The sequence below is a fragment of the Phasianus colchicus genome, chromosome 1, assembly GCF_987193195.1.
Source record: "Phasianus colchicus chromosome 1, bPhaCol1.hap1.1, whole genome shotgun sequence".
In the NCBI taxonomy this organism is placed as follows: domain Eukaryota; kingdom Metazoa; phylum Chordata; class Aves; order Galliformes; family Phasianidae; genus Phasianus; species Phasianus colchicus.
In genome coordinates, this window is record NC_143436.1 from 126,492,137 (window position 1) to 126,512,668 (window position 20,532).

The 20,532-nt window shown below is 37.5% G+C and overlaps 1 protein-coding gene across 5 annotated transcripts in view; it reads right to left on the reverse strand.

Moving 5' to 3' along the window:
* Positions 1-20,532, reverse strand: part of TBL1X (transducin beta like 1 X-linked) — a 197,979-nt gene that overhangs the window by 5,283 nt on the left and 172,164 nt on the right. For all 5 annotated transcript variants that reach the window (XM_090125922.1, XM_031596119.2, XM_031596118.2 and 2 more), the window contains 9 exons: positions 14,967-15,108; positions 12,093-12,156; positions 11,892-11,989; positions 10,277-10,337; positions 6,515-6,636; positions 4,983-5,057; positions 2,483-2,610; positions 1,179-1,344; positions 185-286 (listed from right to left, as the gene is read on the reverse strand). In XM_090125922.1, coding sequence (XP_089982048.1) covers positions 185-286; positions 1,179-1,344; positions 2,483-2,610; positions 4,983-5,057; positions 6,515-6,636; positions 10,277-10,337; positions 11,892-11,989; positions 12,093-12,156; positions 14,967-15,108 — 958 coding nt within the window. The remainder of the gene's footprint in view (positions 1-184; positions 287-1,178; positions 1,345-2,482; positions 2,611-4,982; positions 5,058-6,514; positions 6,637-10,276; positions 10,338-11,891; positions 11,990-12,092; positions 12,157-14,966; positions 15,109-20,532) is intronic.

Below are 20,532 nucleotides of genomic sequence, written 5' to 3' on the forward strand. Positions count from 1 at the left end.
AGCATACAAAACCTTTCAAATCAGAAGCAGTTCTAATATACCCCACAGAAGTACTTATTTCTGTCTGGAGCTGTCTATACCTTGAGTCTTGTCCAGAAAAGGCAACATGGCATACATGTTCTTCATTGACAGTCTCCAGAAGAATAACTGCCTCTCAACATTTACAGCATGTAAAGCTTCTTACCGATCCATCTGATGCGCTTGCTCCCACTTTGTCTCCTCTAGCATTCCAGCAGACTTCGAAGATGCCTCCGGTGCCTCGGTAGCTATGTACTAGAGTTCCACTCTACAAAGCAAGAGAGCATGCAAACATTCAACACAGAAGTTCCTTCTTTTTCTGTGTCACAAAATTAAAGAGAAGACAGTGGTGATGCATGGGAACTATCCATATCACCTAACTATAGTCTAGTCATCTTTGTAAGATGCTAAAGTTAAACTGGTCTTTGATGCTGAAGAGAAACAGGCTCATCCAGAAAGGAATTTACACTATAACTCTTAAACATCTGTTTTGTCAGCTCTACAGCAGTAAAGGTCTATGTAGTTAAGCTGAGATGTCTCCCTCTAAAGTTTATTGTTTATTTCAGCGCTTTGGCATCAATATTCAAAACCAAATCCATGGAACTGTGGAACTGTATGGCACTTTTGCCATCAGTATGAGAGAGACTGGGTCTTCCCCAGGTTCTTCATGTAATATACATCTCCTTGCATTAGAATTAAGTAAAGGGAGAACTTCCACAGTTTCCAAGCACTTACTGATCACCAAACAGTTTCAGGAAAAAAGCTGTGTGGACATGAAAGTAGAACCCAGCAATTTTAGCTCGCTTTCAGTACTCAGGATCTAGTACATGATTGGAAAGAACTTCTTGGCTCTAGGAAGAAAAAACTCCAAACACTCCACTTTTCTCTGGAGTATCTCCCATCCCTAGTCTGTAGGGATCTTTCTATCCCTTTCTATCGCTCATCTCACCACCAGAAAGGATAAGCCAGGTGCATCAGATTCACAACTGAACTCATCTTGTTACTAAATACAAGTATCACTTATTTCTAGCAACTCAACTGTTACGCTGGGATTTCTATCAGTCAGTACATTCAAGTTAACCCTATCATTACAGAGGTATATATATTTTCCATTTAAGTTTCTGCTATTAATGTGTCATTCGTATGAATCAAAATAGTACCTGAGTATTCCATATATGGACACATTTGTCAAAGGACCCACTGGCTAGATATTTTCCATCGGGACTAAAAGCTACACTGTAGACAGGCTCTTGATGTTTTGTTAATGTATGGATGCAGACACCTCGGTCAACGTCCCACAGCCGAACAGTGGAATCAAATGAAGCACTACAAGAAGCATTCAAACACAAAGCATGTCTTAGTTTGGGCGTTAATCCATTTGTAGTTTGATACTGTCAATGTCTGAAAAGAATACCAAGAGTTTTTTTTTCTGGCTAAGCAGAAAATAATGTTTCAAGCAGAAAAGCAAAACATTAACACTTGTACATTCTCCATGACAAGGACTGTACCTACAGAACTGAACTGTCACATGTAGACCTTAGCCTAAAGAAGGCCAAGCTTCTCTTTCTGAGGTTTCACCTGCTGTTATCCAGGAAGGTAAAATGCACGTTGCCATTAATAGGATAAACTGTTCTAGAGAAATTGTAGAGAAATCTAGTCCTTAAGAATTTGTGCTTTTTATTAATAAATATTCTGCAATTCTCTAGAATTGTGATTCTTTTTGTTTTGTTTCAGTGCTGTTTTGTTGTTGTTGTTGTTGTTATAGATCATCTAAATCCCCAACCGTGGGCCTAGAGAAAGACAAGGGAAATAACTGGTACTACAAATGATATTAGAAGAACAACTCCAAGAAAGCCAAATTCTTCCATGTCCACTACCAGACTGAAGGGTAAAACAAAGAAAACAACTCAATGCAATTCTTTCCCAAATTGAAAACATCATGAACTGATTTGATAATCTCATGGTACTAACCCTTAATTGGCATTCTACAAGTAAATATACTTCCTAAACTCACAGAAGAATTTTGAAACAGATTTTTAAGTAGAATTTTGAGCATTATCCATTAATTAACAAGACTTCAAAAACAGTATCTGTCCAGGTGAACTGCATGGCCCTTGTTAGAACACATTCAGACTGCCTTAACAGGCTGCCATCTGTTTCATTTAAGACATGCACTCGTAACAACCAGATGCTGGATATGAAGATACAATGCCACATTTACAATCATTTTATCGAGATAACTGAAAAGTTAAAATATCCTATGACTCAACCCCTCTTTTTCATCTCTCAGATACAATTCCTCTGCCTTTTGTATCCATCCCCCCGATTTAGAAGTGCAGGTACTTTATTCAGCAGATGGCTTATTAGAATTGTAAACAGAAGGTACAGCAAGGTGATAGTGGAGTTACATGTCAGAACAATGATTCTTCTCCTTGGTAGGCAATAGGAAGAGGTGTATTTTTACCTTGCTAACATGATGTTGGAGTTTGGGTTGCTGGTGCCTGGTCCTGTAGGACTCCATTTGATAGTATAAATCTCTTTGCTGTGAGCCTGAAGGTCATGTACACAGGTATCTTGCTTCATACTCCAAATCTATGTTAGAGTAATTGCAAAGGGGTAAAAACAGCAACGTTAACAATCTCAGGTGAATTATTTCAGTTCTCTCAATGTTATTCTTGCAGTTTGTTTACTTAGTATCCAGCCACACATACGTATATACAAATACAACCTAATTTGAGTTTATTAATACAGCAGTTTGACACCTACCATGCACATGTCAGAACAGTCCCATGAGGGAAAAGTGCTACACATTTAACAGTACTTATTCAATCAATCAGAAGAACTGAACAGTTGCTGTACTGGCCATTGCCTATGCATGTATTTTCATACAGAATCTGAAGTTATTCTGTTCAGAGAAGTTCAACTTGTGGTTTGAGTCACAGAACACAACAGCAGTCATCTTACAGCATACGAGTAAACTCTTTTTAACTGCTTAGAATGTAGCAATTTTCCCAACAGCCAAGTCAGATTTTCCTTTTCTTCCTAAACTCCATTTGTTTTCCTGCTATTTTTAACAGTATGAACGATGGAAGAAGATAGCTATGTTTGCAGTGTTGCATAGCCAAACAATTAAATATAAGATAAACAACGTACAGTAGAGACAGCAGGTAATTTAGTAAATTTTTTCTTCAGGTAACTGAGGAAACAAAACTATGCTAATTCACAGCAAGCAAAATAAGCCAGAAATAGTCCATTTTGGAAAGATACCAAAAAAGTAGGAACAATTTAACTCACTTGTTATAATTTGCACTGTGAGGGAAATGATAGGTTCTTACGATGATTTTTCAGCAGCATACCCAAGTCTACTTTTGGAAATGTTAAACAAAACTTTTATGGGAGCTATATTCTATAGCTAAAAGGCAACGTATTCCAAGAAGTTGCAGAAAAATATCAAAAACTCAGAAAAAAAGAAAAAAAAAAAAGGGAAAAGAAAAGCTGGAGAGGAAGAGGACTTGTTTCCAAAGGAAGAATAAAAATTGCTTGAAAAGAATTTGCAGTTTCAATCACTGAAGGAGTGATAGAGGCCTTTGGCTAGGCCAGTGATAGCAAATGACTCACACTTGTGCCAAATTCAGTCAGAAATATGAACTGGTAACCAACAATCCATGGTGGTTTTTAAAACACAGTGTGCAACTGGGTCATTCTGACCAGGGGGTCAGAATGTGTATGCAGAGTAACACTGGTTACTGCAATACTGCTCTGTAGGAAAATAACAGATGAGGTGTTCCCTTTATGTCTCTCCTAGCCCTATTTTCTGTAAATTTCCATTCTGAATAATCTAGAATAATGTTTCTAGAATCCACAGGGAATGAGACTCCAGAGGGAATGTGGCAAAGACAGAACAGAATGGAGCAGAACCTATTACATGGCTACATATTAAGAGAAAATATTCCAAATAGCAGTGTTCACCTCACTCTCATCTACATTTACAAGTTTTGCTGCTCTCTGTTTCCATTCTTACACATAGGCACTGTGCATACTAGAAATGCCTCTTGCCTTACCTGTGTTGATCAGCAGTGGAAAGCAATATGAGCTTTAACTCAATTATATTATGAGAAATGTGTATTACTAGTGCAATTCTATTTGCAAAACTGTATCTTGCCTGGGATGTTTGCTTTGCTCAGAGAAAACAGTATATATTAACAGTAGTGTTGGGCTAACTCTGCAATCCAGCAGGAGGGCTTAGTTGTTACAATACAGATCTTCCTGTATATACATAGCCTTCATTTAATGCAGCTGGGAAGGGGCAACAAAACCGAGAAGAGTTTGGGATGGAAAAGTTCTATGACAAGAAGAATTTTGGCAAGCCCAGAGCTTTCCTGTACTAACAGTACTTTGTTGGTACAGTGCTGTGGCCTGGCTGTGCTGGTAGCCAGTGTTATCCCCAAGACAGAATCTGGATCTGACCACAGCTTTAAAAAAAAAAAATCAGATGACTTCAGTGAAATTACTTGCAGACAGAAAGACTCCAAGGGAAAAATTCTTTACCTTTACTTTTTTTTTGCAATAGACTGCTTCTTGGCATAGGGATTGAACTTCCATTGACAGGCAAGCAGGTATATATGTATCTGTATATAAATATATATGTGTGTACATTTAAACTAAGAATATTCTGTGACAGTGACATATCATAGAATCATAGAATGGCATGGGTTGGAAGGGACCTCAAGGATCATATCAGTCATTGATACTTATTTGGATAGGATGTTTCACTTTTCCCAGTGGCTACTTCTCTATTTTCAATCTTTCCCATTGGCTTTAAGAAATCTGTGAGAAATTAAACTATTGTTCATGAAGACTATTCAGTCATATAGTATATAATTCTGGAGAAGATTCTGAGAAGATTGAAAAACAAATAATTTTTGTCTTTACTTTTTGATCAGCAGGTGTGGAGATTATATTACCTTTAATGTCATATCATCGGAGCAAGATGCTAGTAGCATGCCAGATGGGTCCCACTTGATAGCATTAACCTCATTCTGAAATAAAGAGTGATTTTATTAAGGGAATATTCAGGTTACTCGCATTGTACTGAGCACCCAGCAGAGGGCGCTCATGGTTTATGTCTCCAACAAGGTGAACCACAAATTACAGCTCTTCACTCTATGGGCGAACAAAAGAAGAGCTGCCTCCCTAACAAACTGTTCAAACATCATTTAGGAATGGTCACCATTTTGCGTTGGTGAAAAACACACACAGTCAGTCTTCTGATATGTTTTCTAGTATAACCACTCTCAAACTCCTCAACTGCAAGGATTTAAATAAACCCTCAATCCAGACAGAATAATAACACAGCATTAACTGATTTTTAAACTGAAGTGTTTCTTAGCTTAATATTTAGTAGATCTGCAACAGAAAATACCAGTGGGGCACAGAGTTTTGTGGACTTTATTATTTTTAGTACTGCAGTTCTACAACACAGGCCTCTCTAAAAAGGACTGTATTTCTGATGAAATTCAGCATACTGAATATTTCATGATTTTTTCCAGGTTAGTTTTTATAGCACTTTGCAATTAACTAAACCTAATGTATCCCCATGGCAATCAGAAAGTTTCTGGTGCTTTTCAGAGGGTCATACATATGTAGTAACAGTGTAAAAGAGCATTTCACAAACAAGAAAAATAATCTTTTTTTTTTTTGAAGCATAAACTGGCTCAGAGCCTCAGTGAAAATAATCCTGGAAAATATGTTAATTTTGCTTTATCCGTTTTACACGTTTCAATTGACATTAAGAGGAACTGTACAAATATTTGAAGGCAAAATTTGGTCCGTGTGCAAAATGGTGCAATTCATATAATCATAAAAACCACCATTCTGCAAGTAGGAACACAGAACTTGCCATAAAATAGCAGCCTAATGTGAGTTTAACCACAGACTAGCTAGAGATCCCCAAAAGCATTACTTTTCCTCTGTGTGGAGATAGCCAGTTCTGGGAGTTAATATCTAAATTACAGGTCTGTAACTGATAGCAGTTTTCTCATGAATGAAAGCTAGAAAAACTAGCCTTTAACAGGCACTGTGTACTAAAAAATGAATTGTAAAATACACCTTAAAACAGGTAATAGATGAAACTGATTTTAAAACAGAACAACAACTGGAGGTAAACTGTTTTCTTCTTATTCATCGTTCTCACTTACTGAAGGAAATTATACCAGTGGAAAACAAAATCTTATTTATTTATGTGCCTTCAGTCTGCAGCTCCTGCTACATATAAATAGTCTCATTGTTTAAGTTGCAGGTTCTGCCTCCTACAATGATTTAGAACAGTTTATCCCTTCTCACAGGCAGTGACTCACTCCTGAAGAATACGTTTTTAGGAAAGCAATGGGATATAACGCCAACGGCTCTAGAATGCACCCTGCAAACACATCAGCTGTCATCGCTGTTACACGCAGCTATGACTTAATCACTAATATTTTAGACTTCTTAAACTTACTGTGTGTCCTTGAAAGGTTTTAACGGGACGATCACAGCCAAGTCTGCATACGTGAATGCACATGTCAGTGCTGCAGGAGGCAAAAGTAGTGTTGTTCTGCCAGTCTACATCCAGAGCAGGAGCTGTGAAGCAGAAACAACAGAAGGAACATTAGGGACAAAGCAACATTCAACCCCAGTCATTTTCCTTCTGTCACCCATATGGATCAAAGAAACTAAAAACTTGTTGTGGGCCTATCACCTGCAACTAGTTGCAGGCCTGACAGACATTGTCCAAAGTTTTCTCTTTTGCAGTGGGTGACTTAGATGCTTTGTGCAGGACCTATCTGTGAGAATCTTTCGGATAAAAGAGAGCAAAACTATCCTGCTCACGTACCGTTCATTTCTCTGTAAGCCAGTCCAACCGAGCTGCTGGAAAAAACTAACTCTGAAGAAAGAAGATGATTTCAGCTGGGATAGAGTCTGATCAGAATGTGAAATGGTCCTGTGAATGTCAGATACAACACACGGGAGGGAGAAGGAGCATGAGGCCATCTTTCTTTACACTCTGCACAACGAGTGCAAACCTGTTGCTCTGTGCAGACACAAGTGGATCAACAATATCTGTATTCATTTCAATTTGGTTGTGGATAGATTTAAGATTGGTACATTGATCAAATCTATCTGAAATCACAGGATGAGTTTCTGTAGAGGGTTTGACATTAATGGAGACTGAACTACTGAAACACCTATATGTATATCGACAGCACGTCAGCATGTAACAATAACTTGTGTGCAAAATTGGAAAAAATCTCAAAATCTTTACACTATGTGTTTCTATGTTTGTAGCTTTTTTTTTTTTTCTTCCAATTCAAGGAAGAGTTTAGCCGCCCTCCAGAGGATGATATGGGACTTGCCAAAACATAGCAATCGTCATTTTCTGCACAATGGTGAAAAGCGAATGTCTCAGAATGAGACTGGTGTCTAGAAAGTAAAGCTGAATCTCCCTCTGGCAACACTATAATGTAAGTTTGTTATTAAAGTAAAAGTAAGAAATGCCTTAATGCAAGGATGCTTAGAGAAATACTTTTATAATACAGAGGTAAAAAGATACCTGTTTTGCCAAGCCTATTCTATTTAAATACATTTTTTCTGTTCTAATTTTCATGAACTGCAAAATGAGATTGAACATCATCTGTTCATCTGATAGCTCTTTCAATGAGAACAGAGGGCTGGAATTGTTTCAAATACAAGTATTTATTTAGAATATTAAAGAACATTCTGCATAAAGCTCTGTGACAGGTAAGGAATCCTTTGCAGAACTGCAAAGGAAATCTGTGTGAGAAAGGCAGATTACTTAGAGGTTCCCGATGAATGAGAATAAGCATGAAAGATTTTGTTTCTCTAACTGCCTGTTTGTCTTTTTATTTTTTATTTTTGAGCTGCAAGCTTTGTATTACTGTTCCAGAGCAAACAAAAGATCTGTCTTCATTAACAGCTATATACCTTCGGGGCTAATATCTAGCATGAGACATGAGTTGAAAAGTAATTTTCTGAAAGCCACTGGCACCTAAAGCAATGGATTTGCATTACTGTATAATTTGAATTATAGAGCGTTGATAATTAATACAGATTCATTTATTAGTGTGGTTAATCATATATTTACTGGATAAATAACTACATGAAAGTGTCTAGAAAAAAAAAAATCCAACGCAGATTTTGATGCAAGTAATTGAATTGCCAAAGTGTCTTCAAAACCACAGGACACTGGCCAATTGCTTGAAAACACTTAGAATGTCACCTAGTAAAAGCAACAAGAAGCCCTTAAGAAACGCAGCTATAATAAATGCCAAGAACAAATGTATTACAATAATTATCAGTTAATTCAGGCCTCTTCACATCAAATTTTGGTGCGTTTTAGAATGAGAAGCTCAAAACATGGAGTTAATTGTTCTTAATGAGTCATCTTAAAGAGCACTTAAGTGTCTAAACCGGGGTGTAACATCAACGATATGGAGGCCTTCAAGACCTAGACAAAGGAGTCTGAAAGTTATGACAGTTTTGTCTGCATGTGTGTTACCTAAGCATGTTGTAAGAGCTGAGTAAAAATTCTGTTGTTCCTAGGCCAACCGCCTCCAGACTTCAAAGACATAAGCAAAGAAGAATGCCACACAAGTATGTGATTAAGTAACTATGATCTCTATAGACCAGACATTTAAACGCCACATTTAATCTCTGTATTGATAAGATTTTCAGATTCCAGATATGGTGATTAATTTGCTGTCAGTCTGTTCTAGTGAACAGGTGAAGCAAGAAGGTCAGGATGAGGTCTTGGCTTTAGAATGATCTAGGGACAAAGATTACTGCTGATTTTAAGGGGCATGAATTTGTTTACATGCTTTTGGCCTATCAGTAATTTGTTGTTTTTTACATTCCTATCAAGACATATTTGAAATGATAAATTCAATTCAATCATGTCTTAAGGGCAAAAGACAACACATGTAGTAACAATTTTTTTTGTACTGCACTGGAATAAATAGTTAAGTTTTCAACTTGCTAAAGGGAGAATCATGATGCGTCCCCAGTGCATGTTGCTAAGACAGATATACTTCAGTGAGCATGATTCTGAAGAGGCAACCAGGTTCTGAATCCATAACTATTTAGATCAATAGCTAGGGATTAGTAAGCCTAAGAATTTCATTACCTACAACATTATACAGTGCAAAATGTGGTTCAGTGGAACAGTTCTGATTGATAAATAAATGCCGCAATGAGAAAATGCGTCAACAGACCCTGGCTCCTCCAAACTGACAGTTGAATTAATAAACTTGGAGTGACAAAAATGTAGAGTGTGTGCATGGACATAATTTTTGTCTTCCACTGAACAGCCATTTCTTTTGCAAATGTGAGTATTTGAGAATGAGACCAACTGGAAATCGAATTTAAGACTGTGGAAATTAACATCTTAAAATTAGAACAATGTGTTTTTTAATAGCATTAAGTATCTTGTGTATGGCTGCTGCATGAAGAAGTGATTAGTTACAGTGAACCTTCATAGCGTCAGAACCTGTAGTATTTTTGACGGTTTTAATCTCAGTTTGACTCAGTTTGACGATGCCCATCGCAAATATTTGTCACAATTTACCAGGTCTGGATTATGAATTCAATCATCATCTCAGACGTCTGATCTCATGTGAATTTATGATTACATCAGTGACTGCTGTTACTCAAGATTACTCAGAATCTGTATCTTGTCTATATCTTGTATCAGAATCTATCTCCTGTGTTCTTGAGAAGGACAAGATGTACAACTGGCAGTCCAAGTAAGATTGCTGTTGACTTCTGATAATTAGACAAAGCAAATACAAAAGAAATTCAAGTTAAAATTAAAAGATGAGAAACCCCTGAAAACCTTCATGCTTGCCGCAGAGAATGCAAACTGTTGAGAGATCCACATTTGCTTCTTTCTAAAGTCACCATTTTAACCTTGATAGTACTCAAGTATACAGATAATGACACAATCATTCAGCAGAGTAGGCTTGGCTGGCATGTAAATCCTCTTCTGGAGCTCAGTTTGACTTTCAAAGCTGCTTCTCATAGAAACCTATCCCACTTAAAAGGGGATAAACCCAGAAACCATGCTACTCAGAATAGTTAAGGCACAAAAATACTGGTTCAAAATTTGTTTTTTCTCTGGCAGACAGATTTTTACAAAAGGATAAGTTAGACTGACAAAATTATGATGTGTATTTTATGTTAGTAACATGAGTTCTGCAAAAATTACCTGAATGGAAAGGAAACTGCTGTTTAGCTTCTCCTGTGTGAGCATCCCAAATTATTGTTGTCTGTGTGGGGGAGAAGGAGGAAAAAATGGTTAGTGAGTGTTCAGCACAGAGAAAACAAATAGAGAGAAGGGTTCTGAGGGCCAGAGAAGCAATTGTAAAATTATTGACTGCAGAGAGCCTTGTGTGCTGTACAGCTGAATAAACAGAAATCCCTTCCAAATATTACAGAATAATTATCTCAGTGTGGATATGGAAGTACCACCCCTATAGGGGAAGTAATGTAACTGCTAAAAAGAGGCATATTCTCACTGAATAATGCTAGAGGACAGTACAACAAATTTGTAATAAGCATTTTGCTACAGCTCTTTCAGTTATCAAGTAAGACTTCCTTTCTCCTAAGATGCAAGTTGAATTTGACTGCAAACCTAAGTGATACTACATTTCTAATAATTAAATTATGACATAAAATGTTTAGCTGCAGAGTACCTACCACTTCCTGCTACTGTGGCAGGACAGACTACAGTATGCTTTGTTTTCTATAGGTTTAAATCATTCCCACAGCACACGTAAGCAATTTCCCAACTCAAAACTACCACCTAGGTGAACTGTCAGCTTACTGGGAGTGCATACTTCGAGAAAATAAATGAAGGGTGCCTCACCTTGGTGACAACAGATCTCATGAAGAATCACTGCTGTTATTGGGAATTGTTGTTAGGAGACAAATGGAGCTGCATATGGGCCAGTATTAAAAGGAATAAAACTCAATTCTCACAAATTTCCATTTTCACAACTATGTGAAAATATAGATTCATCTACCCTACAAATCAGAGTGAGTCTGAGTGCGTTTCCCTTGACTTCCTCTATCAGCTACTGGAGAGGAGCACTGTCCGTGCATCCCAGAGTATCACAGGCCATGCAACTCATCACTTGGAAGTACCATTTTTCTCTCCATATTTTATAAAGGAAGCCAAAGACGACACACAAATCTAATCTTTTAGATATCAAAAGTTAGGCAAGATAAATGCTGTGTTTATTTTCCAGTTTCAGTTTTAATGGATTTCTGCTCATCATCAGCAGTCATCTGTTCATTTTAATCTCTAATATGCACTTAGCTGAAATGACCATGTTTTGTTCGATTTTCAGTTGAGAACCACCATATTTTGCATGTTTGTCAAGGAAACCATACACATTTTATCCAAATACAACATTTCTATAATTAAAATTGCTAAATGTCTAAATCGCTAAATGAGCTAAAAATGCAGTCAGTATGTGTAAGGTAACTTCCTTCTTGGAAATTAGTTGATAAAACTATATACTTAAGTAGTGGACGCAGTTCTTTCTTTTATGGAAACATTTAAGATGCTATTTTAAACAGGAAGCAAATGGAGAGCTTCCTGTTAAAACAAACTTCCACACAAAAATAGACTTCACATATTTATGTGAAGTCTCAAAAATGTACTCAATCACTTAACCCAAGGAAATCCAACACACATTGGAACAAATTAAAGAAACTCCCCAGAACTCCCCACAGCTTCTGGAGCAGCAGAATTCAACAGCACATGCTCACTGAGTCAGCACACTTAGAAGTTATAATTAAGTATTTTTAGAACTCACTTTATCAACACCAGCACTTAAAATATAATTCCCCTTTTTGTTCCACTTCAGGGCAAATATTGGACCTTTATGTTGACCTAAGGTGCTTGCAAGGTTACCTGGAATAAAGAAAAAGTTAACGTTATAATTTGTTTATGAATTAGTCAACTTATTCTTTATTGCTGTTAACTGTGTAGGACCATTGATTGTTGTCTGACTTACCATCTTCTGTCCATATTCTTGCAAAACCATCATATGAGCCTGTAGCCAATAGTGTTCCGTCACTCTGTTGGGATGCATATAAATGTCAAAGGTCAATACTAGATGAAATCTGTTTCAACCAAAATGTTCTTCCCCCCCCCTCAGGTTTGTGCATTACAATTTATAGGTAATCTGAGTCCACGCAGTAAAATGGAGGTGTCATTATTATATAATCTAATCTAAAGGTTAGTACTGCAAATAGAATGAGGAAATAAAACCCTCTGCTGGCATAGCTCTGAAAAACTGAGCTATGCCATCAGATAAAAGTGATTTATTCAAGAGGATTAGAAAAGGAAAACAAGATAGAAAAAAATTATTTGGGATTCTTCCAGATAACAAACAGATATTACATCTCAGACATGAAAGACTAAGAATCATTAACAGATTCTGAATACCCTTACTAAATCCCAGTTAAATGAATTTCAGGCATCCGTACTTAAAAGTAGAACCTAAACATAGAAGCTACCTACCATTAACACCTTGAACACCGTCTAACACAATGAAGCTGCTTCCAGGTTGCCTAAACAAAGATTCCCACACATGCTCAGAGGCACAGTATCATGATGGGCAGTCTCAGAATTCTAAGTGGAACTTACAGGTTCCAATTATGAGAAAAAAAGCCTGGTAACTTTAATCAGCAAATTACATGCATCCTGCTGGAGGCAGATCTTCACTGAAGGATAACTCCTGTATGGCAATGAAAGATTTATTGGGCCAGAATGAGAGAAATCAAAAGGAACCTGACTCTGGAACCAGCTGAGGTGGGTAGGTACTGTTAGCAGTGGGCAATTAGTCCCTAAGTGTTTTAGTTTAGATTAGAAGTGAGATTCACCCCATTTACCTCCAGAAGTTCAGAAGGCAGGAATTAGACTAACAGAGTAACCTAGTCTCCCTCTAGAACTAGCAGCACTAACTGCTTCTGGAGTGCAATTCATGATCTTATTTGCTGTAGATTTTGTCCTGACCTCCACGAAGGCACGTGTCTCTTAGCAGGAACCGAGATGACCAGTTTAGATAGCTAAATATGAGGGAGATTAGCCTTACCCTTGGTATCAAAGGACATGATCTGAATATGACTGCTAGAAATAACCTTTCCTGTTATAACATAGATCGCATAAAACAGATAAGAACTGATTTAATATATTAAACAATGTGAAAATTTCACAATGGAATATGATTAATATTGTAGTTCTAAATAAACAATAAAGGCAGATGGCATTTCTAACATCATGAGTAAAAAATTAGGAAAAAGTATAAAACAGTTCTTTAAAACATACGTTCAACTCAACCCTCTGTAGGCAGTCAGAGTGGTTGCAGATTTAAGTCAAGTATGTAATGACATAGGGGAAAAAATATGGAAACTCAAGTCAACTTCACTGTGCTGTATGCTTATGTGGGCCACTGATATGGACAAGGGCAACAGCAAAAGGGAAAAGAGAAGGAAAGCTCAGGGATTAGACATAGAGTTTATCCAAATTTGTTAGCAGTAATTCGTATTCACTGGAAGACTGAAAGCACATTGGAAGGACTTATGGTGGTTAAATGAGGAACATTTAATTACATTAGGTACTAGCCCAATGCAAGTAAAGTATCACTTTAGACTGGAAGGGTATGGATCTGCTGCAGGTACTATTAGAGGAAGAATGCACTATTGGTAACTTATAACTGTTCTGAATCTTTGCTTATTTTCTTCTTTCAACTTCCCACTTCCTACTTCTCAATTCGGTCTTTCCTGACAATTTTTCTTTCCCATGATGTACACAGAAAACAAAAAATACACATTCTTGACCTTATCTTAGTTTGCTTTGTTAACTTACCTGCACTTTCTGTAATATTCATCAACTTTATTGTGTCAAATAAACAATACACAGGGGAAGCTGACCTGCACAGCTACCTTATCTTACATTTCTGTGAAGCACCTAGCTCACCTAACACCAAAGGACAGTGATACTGCAGTAAAGATTAATCAAATCTTGGTCTTTGACCAGCAACTGAAACTGTATGTAACTGATGAGAATCCTTCCTGGTACTTAGTTTTCAATTTGTTGTAATCACTCTGTCTATACTAATATCAACAAAATGGAAAGAATGAAAATGATCTCAAAATTAATTAAGGTTCCTGCAAGGTCTTATAAGTTCATTTTACAATGCTCAGCAGCAGAAAGGAGCAGTCTTAATCTTGCCAAAGACACTGCCCAGCCACTGGGGATTCCTAAGAATACCTGCTTTCTTTGCTCAATTCAGTCATCCCTATGCAGTACTGTAATATCTAAGATAGATAAAGGATTTCGCAGGATGAAGGTCAATAAGGGATGAAGTAATACAATTTCACCTAGAAGGTGATGGGTGAAAGAGAATGACTACACATGCTCCTACCCAAATAGACTACCAGGTGAGCACATTTTGTTTCATACAACATAATTCAGATAGGAGTGTGTCTTGATAGTTCAATCTCAGAAGCAGCTTCACATCTCCTCATGTGCCAAAACAGAATAACTATGGGATGCAAACACAATATTAATCAGCTTTCATTACTACACAGACTGCTTGTTTAATCTTCACTCTTAAAGTTAGCTGAGTTTATTTTTACTCATGCTCCTAAAAATAGATACATAGATACATCATCATTAAGCTTGAAGATGGCAACTGTACTGGAAAATTAAAGCATACAGGGGAAAGTTCAGTCTATTATGAGTATCTGAAACAAGAGGTCAGTAGGTTAGGACAGAGGTTCTGGTCACCTCAGATATAAAAGATACAGAACAGCAGCTGTAATTGAGTCCGAATTAAATTTAGACAGTTAAAAACCACACACAGTCTTAGAAGCCAGCTTACATTCCAGTCCAGTGAAGTCACATCCTTATTGCTGGGGACATCATGTCCTCCTTCTCTTATACAGTGCCTCAAAACTAGTTGAGTGGAACCACTGTTGCTGTTCTCATTGAGATTCCATATTCTGGCTGTTGAGTCTCCAGATCTATAAAAGCAATTGCGAAGAGATGAAAACTCTTGGTGGCAACCCAGCAAACAAAGTAAAAGCCTCTGTTTCCGTTTTTAATTGAGAGAACATCACAACCTTTCAAATCTGGCTTTTCAATTTTGCACTTCCTGCACTCCCTATACTGGCAAATATTTTTAGAGAAGTTAATAGATATTTATATGATATCTATCATCTAAATCTACAGCATAACATTATTTGCTTTATTCAAAAAATAGTCGCGCATTTGCTTGCTACCTACATTTTGCACTTCATACACATTACCATTACAGAGATGGTCTTGGGGAACTTACCAAACATAAAGGCAGCCCTTTACACAAAGGCTGTGCTCACATGCCTCCTACAAAACTGGTGCACAGCCACATTAACCTCCTAATGGCAGACAGAGCCCCTGGTGCTCCCCAGAGGGGCAGAATGCAGCATCATCATCTGCAAAGGTGCAATGTCACCTGGCAGCTGCCTTAGGGAAGGGGACCTCTAATGGTGTGGCAAAGGTGCTACAGTGCCTGCTTCCTGGCCCTGCCTGAGGATTTTTATCTACTTTATAGACAGAATGTTTTCTAGGAAGATATTTTCATTGCAGACTGATGCTGCGAGGAGAAAGTGAAAAGTTGATCATAATCTGCTCAAAAATTATACAGTTATTTTCACTGTGCACAGACCTTCCTTCCAATAAAAAATGTCTCAGAGGTCAGAAATCAATTTCCAGCAGGGTAGAAGAGATCATGTTTTCTGGTTTACTGGGATTTGCCTCTTGCCCTCCCCCTCCCTCCCCCCCACCTCCTTTTTTTTAAACAATCGATAACAACAAAAACCAAAGCAACCAAGTAAGATGGATTTCTTGCTGTGTCCAGAGGGTAATCTTCATTTACCTGCAGTAAGAAGAAACCTGGAGCAGAATTAGGATCTCTCCTGTATTTCCAAGAATTCAGACAACCAAAACTAAATATTATTGTTGATGTATCTGATGTTAACTTTTCCTTTCTTTTAATTAGTGACTAGGACTTACTTTCCAGTACATGAGCAAGTAGAAAAAGATATATTTAAAAAGTATTTATTTGAAAACAAAAGTCCCGAGATCCATTTTTGCTTTGATAACCCATGTTTTACTGAAAAAGAAATCTACAAGAGAATTTTGTTCTTTCTTATGGTCTACTAATAAAATATTTTAATTGTTCATACTAAAAATACTAAGCCAATTTTGAACACTTCATACTTTTCAAGTGCAAATAATAATATTCTTCTATCAACACTATAGCCAGATTTTACATGAACAATATTTCAACCGTACAAGAAAAATCCTCTTTGCCTGTATCAGTGTCTCTGAGGTCTGCTGGGTCACTGCATGCCTGGGGAATGTGCCTCCCATCTCCTCACAACCTTTTGTGTCAAGCTGAGATGTGATTGCTGGCCAGGGCTTTGTCACAAGCTACTGCCATTCTTTGGCTTCTATGCAGCCATTCTTTGATTGTTGGCACACATCTTTCACATCGGTGATTAAGAAATAATTTGAATCAAGATAATTTTTGTCATCATACGGAACTATGAATGTAATACAGCTTCTTCAGAGGTTTAGAAAACTGAATAGTTCTGTATGTATTGGTGGGAAAGTCCATGAAGTTAAACACAAGGCTCAGAAGATAAGGGGCATTTTTTAGTTGCAATAATTTACAACAGTGGGAATGTAAGTCTTTCATAGGCTTGGGTTACTCGTTAACATGCTAAGTAGGAAATTCCTCCAGTGCTGGCTTCTACACTGTGTAAGATTCCTGGCCAATTCTGCCCTTATTGTAATAATCCACTTTGCTATTGGACCCTCTGAATAAAATACGCAGCCACTTGGCTATCAAACACAATATCCTATTTGCTATTTCTAAAAAGGTTATGGCTTTGTTTTTCAACAGTTTTATTTAGTCAGTTTTCTGGCTGTGCTTGGGCAATCTTATTTTCCAGTATTTTAATTTTGTTTTTCCATTTTCTTCTTCCTAAGGCTACATAAGCTATTATGTGTCCCTGCAGAGAGGCTTTATAAGCCTACCAGTGTGTGGCAGGGGTATTTGTGTGTCTTCCCCTTTGTTGCTGGGGACAAAAAAAAAAAAAAAAAGAAAAAAAAAGAAAAAAAAAAAGTATTCTCTGTTCTGGAAAGTATTCTGATTTCTGTTGAATGATTCAGTGAACCCTACCTTATTAAAGAACCATAGTTCAAGCACAATTCAGAAAGATATTTAATCTCCTTAGCCCACAGAAGCATTTCTATCTGCATGATAAAGCAGCTCACTCCAACATGCAAGTCATGAACACTTGAGTAATAGGTATACTGTTCTGCACTACTGAAGAATACTGCCAAATTTTAGGAAGGCTTCGTTCTGAAAGCATTTTACTTCATGCCCTTCAGCCCTTGTGTAACCATGAATCAAAGTGGAAGAATGCTTGCAGAATTTTATTTGTGATATATAAAATCCCTATTCCATAACAGCCAGCAAAGAGGTTAAAACAGCAGCAGCATGTAAAGGAATTTGCATGATTATTGAATTTTGGCAGTTCTAATCCTCAGGTACAGTCTTATAATTATGGTTATTTTGATATGCAATATTGCTACATGTCTTTAACACTTCTGGCTGAAACAGCTTGGATTTTTTTTTTTATTTTAAAACAGATTGTTAAAAGCATAAAGGGAACCTCCTCCACTTAATTTACACGTGTAACTTTTCCTTAAAAAAACAGATCTTTTAGAGTAAATGCTTAAGTTTCCTATGGAGTCAGCAAAGGGAAATGCCTCAGAGGTATCCAGAGGGAGAAGCCAAGTGCCTAAGCACTACGGGGAAACTGTCTGTCTGTCCCACTGAATCAGCAATATTGTTACCCACAATAGATAATTCAAATAGAACTCACCTAATAGCTGACCTGGTTGCATTAACAGATTTGATACAACAAAGAAATTGGCCCCAATGAAGTCAAATGCTAGTGATTAAGCACTTAAAATTAGAAGAATTAGCACCTGGCACTATCTAGGAGAGTTTGCAATCCACTCCTTCAAACTGGTCATTCAAAAGGATTTTTCAGGAGGGTAATTCACAGTAGGTACTAAACAGCTGATATGAGGAACACAGTAACTCAAAGCATTATGTATACCCAGAGATGAAAGTTAAAACTGGCCCAGAAACTCTCCTGCTTCAGCCATACAGAGCTATAATAAAAAGATCTTATGGACAACAGTTTTATGGCTAATTATTATGCTGACTACAGAGAGTGAAGATGCACACGCAGCTCTGCAAGGCACAAAGTTCCATTGTGTGAAAGAGGCTGGTATAGGTCAGCAAAGATAAGCCAAGAAACCTACTGCTGTGTTTTGGGAATGAGGCCAGGCTCTTCTGCTTCCCAGCCCTGAGAATTACTTAAAGGGCATGGCTGGATGTAACAGAACAGAGCATGCTCTTGCAAACAGCAGTTGAATGTCCAGACAGAAGCAACCTAAATTCAACTAGAAAAGCTTTTGGAGTTCAAGGCTCCAGCAACCTTGACATTCATAGTCTACTTCAATACTGGGAAATTCAAATAAGTTCAGGAACATTCTGGGTCACTGGACCATGATCACCCATGCTAGCAATCTGATAGATTGATTACTCCTGGCCAGAATTAGGGCTGTTTGAATTGGCACTCTCTGATGGGGCCATTAACGTGTATTGTTGCACACAGGGCCCTGACGATCTCTCTGAATAACTCCTGGGCATAGGGAACACACAGATAATCCCCAAAGTGCAGCTTGTGGGCAACCGCCCTATTTGGCAGCCAGGATGGTTTGCTAGCACAGACACAAGCCATACCGTGCCAGTTGGCCTCAATGCCTACGAATATTCCCAGGCATGTTTGGTTTACTAATGTGGACGTAGCTGTTTCTGCACTACCCATGGAACACAACCATCTGTAATGATTTACGTATGCCATAAAATTAAAATACGTTGAAAGAAATTTCACGGAAGAAATCAGTCTTTGAAAAGAAGGACAGCTGGATTTTAAGAGCAAAACTGGAATTATAGTTGGAATGGCCAAATCTTGACATTTGCTTATGCACGTATTTCTTTTTTTTTACTTTCTGAAAACACTATACACAATTATTTATTTTGGAATGCTCATTTCCTTCACAAGGTGCAATTAATCCTCCTAGAAAACTGCATGTATGTACACTTTCCAAGTGTTCTTCTCATAATTATCTGGTGACAGTCATGTCTTTGGTAGCCTTTACTGGTGACACCAGTCTCCTGATCCTCCATTTCCACAGTTAAGGGAAAGGTGGAGAATGACAGGTAGCTGCAGAAGGTACTTCTTCTCACTGTTTGATCAGAGAAATTCCTCATTTATTTTTTAAATAGCCCTTTGCCAAGTCCAGAAAGTATACATTCCTATACTAACCAGTGCTAACCAGTGCCAGTAGCTGGGACATCAAATACACAGCTTTCTTTCTATCCGTGGGGTACTCACTAAATCTGGAAACCAATGCTGTAATTCCCTTACACAGCTTGCTTGAGATCAGGTTGTGAATCTGCATAGTTCTTCTAGTGCTTTGAAAATTACATCAGGTTGCTTTCTAAACTGGCACTAATTGTTAGATTAATTACGTGTATAACTTAGGGTTTGCAGAAAACACTTTGCCATGAATTGAAGTTCAATTGTTCTACGTGCAATATAAACGGAATGAATGCACTATTTCACTTACTTAATAGTTAGGGTTTTTATGTGTTTTTTAAGGAGAAAACAGATGAGACAATCAAGCAGATGGGGCGACAGAAGATAAGTAAGGACTGGGCAGCACAATATGGCTATTACAGAATCTAACAATTCAGTGTTCTTGCATCAGTTTAACTTACGTTTTTTTTTTAAGCAATACTTTGTAAAGGACAAGTGGAACTGCAGCATACTTAAGACCGCAGGGAATTTCTCCCCTTTTTTAATTTGGTACCATAATATATAATTTACCTGTAGATGATAACATGCAGCATCACTAGACTAGACATCTCAAATATTTCTTCGTACAATGGCATCAATCAGCTCTTTTCCTGCCATTCCATTTTTTTTTTCCTGTGCGCTTTATGCTATTTCAATAATGTAAGCTTCATAAGACACTCATTTCTGCATTATCTGAGAGCTAACAGAATTCACATACAAACGGGCTAAAAACTGATCAAGATGCATATGAATTTGAGATATTTGCATTTTCAGTGCATTGGCATTAGTCTGCATGAGACACAGTACTTGACTGTACTTTCTGCCTACGCGTGTATTTATATGCTTCCAGAATGAAAAGCAAAGCCTACAAATAAAGACTTCCTACTCTGAAGGGCAAAGACTACCTGAAGGGATAGTGAGAAGGTACTCCTCTATCTTGGACATGTAACTAATGGTTCT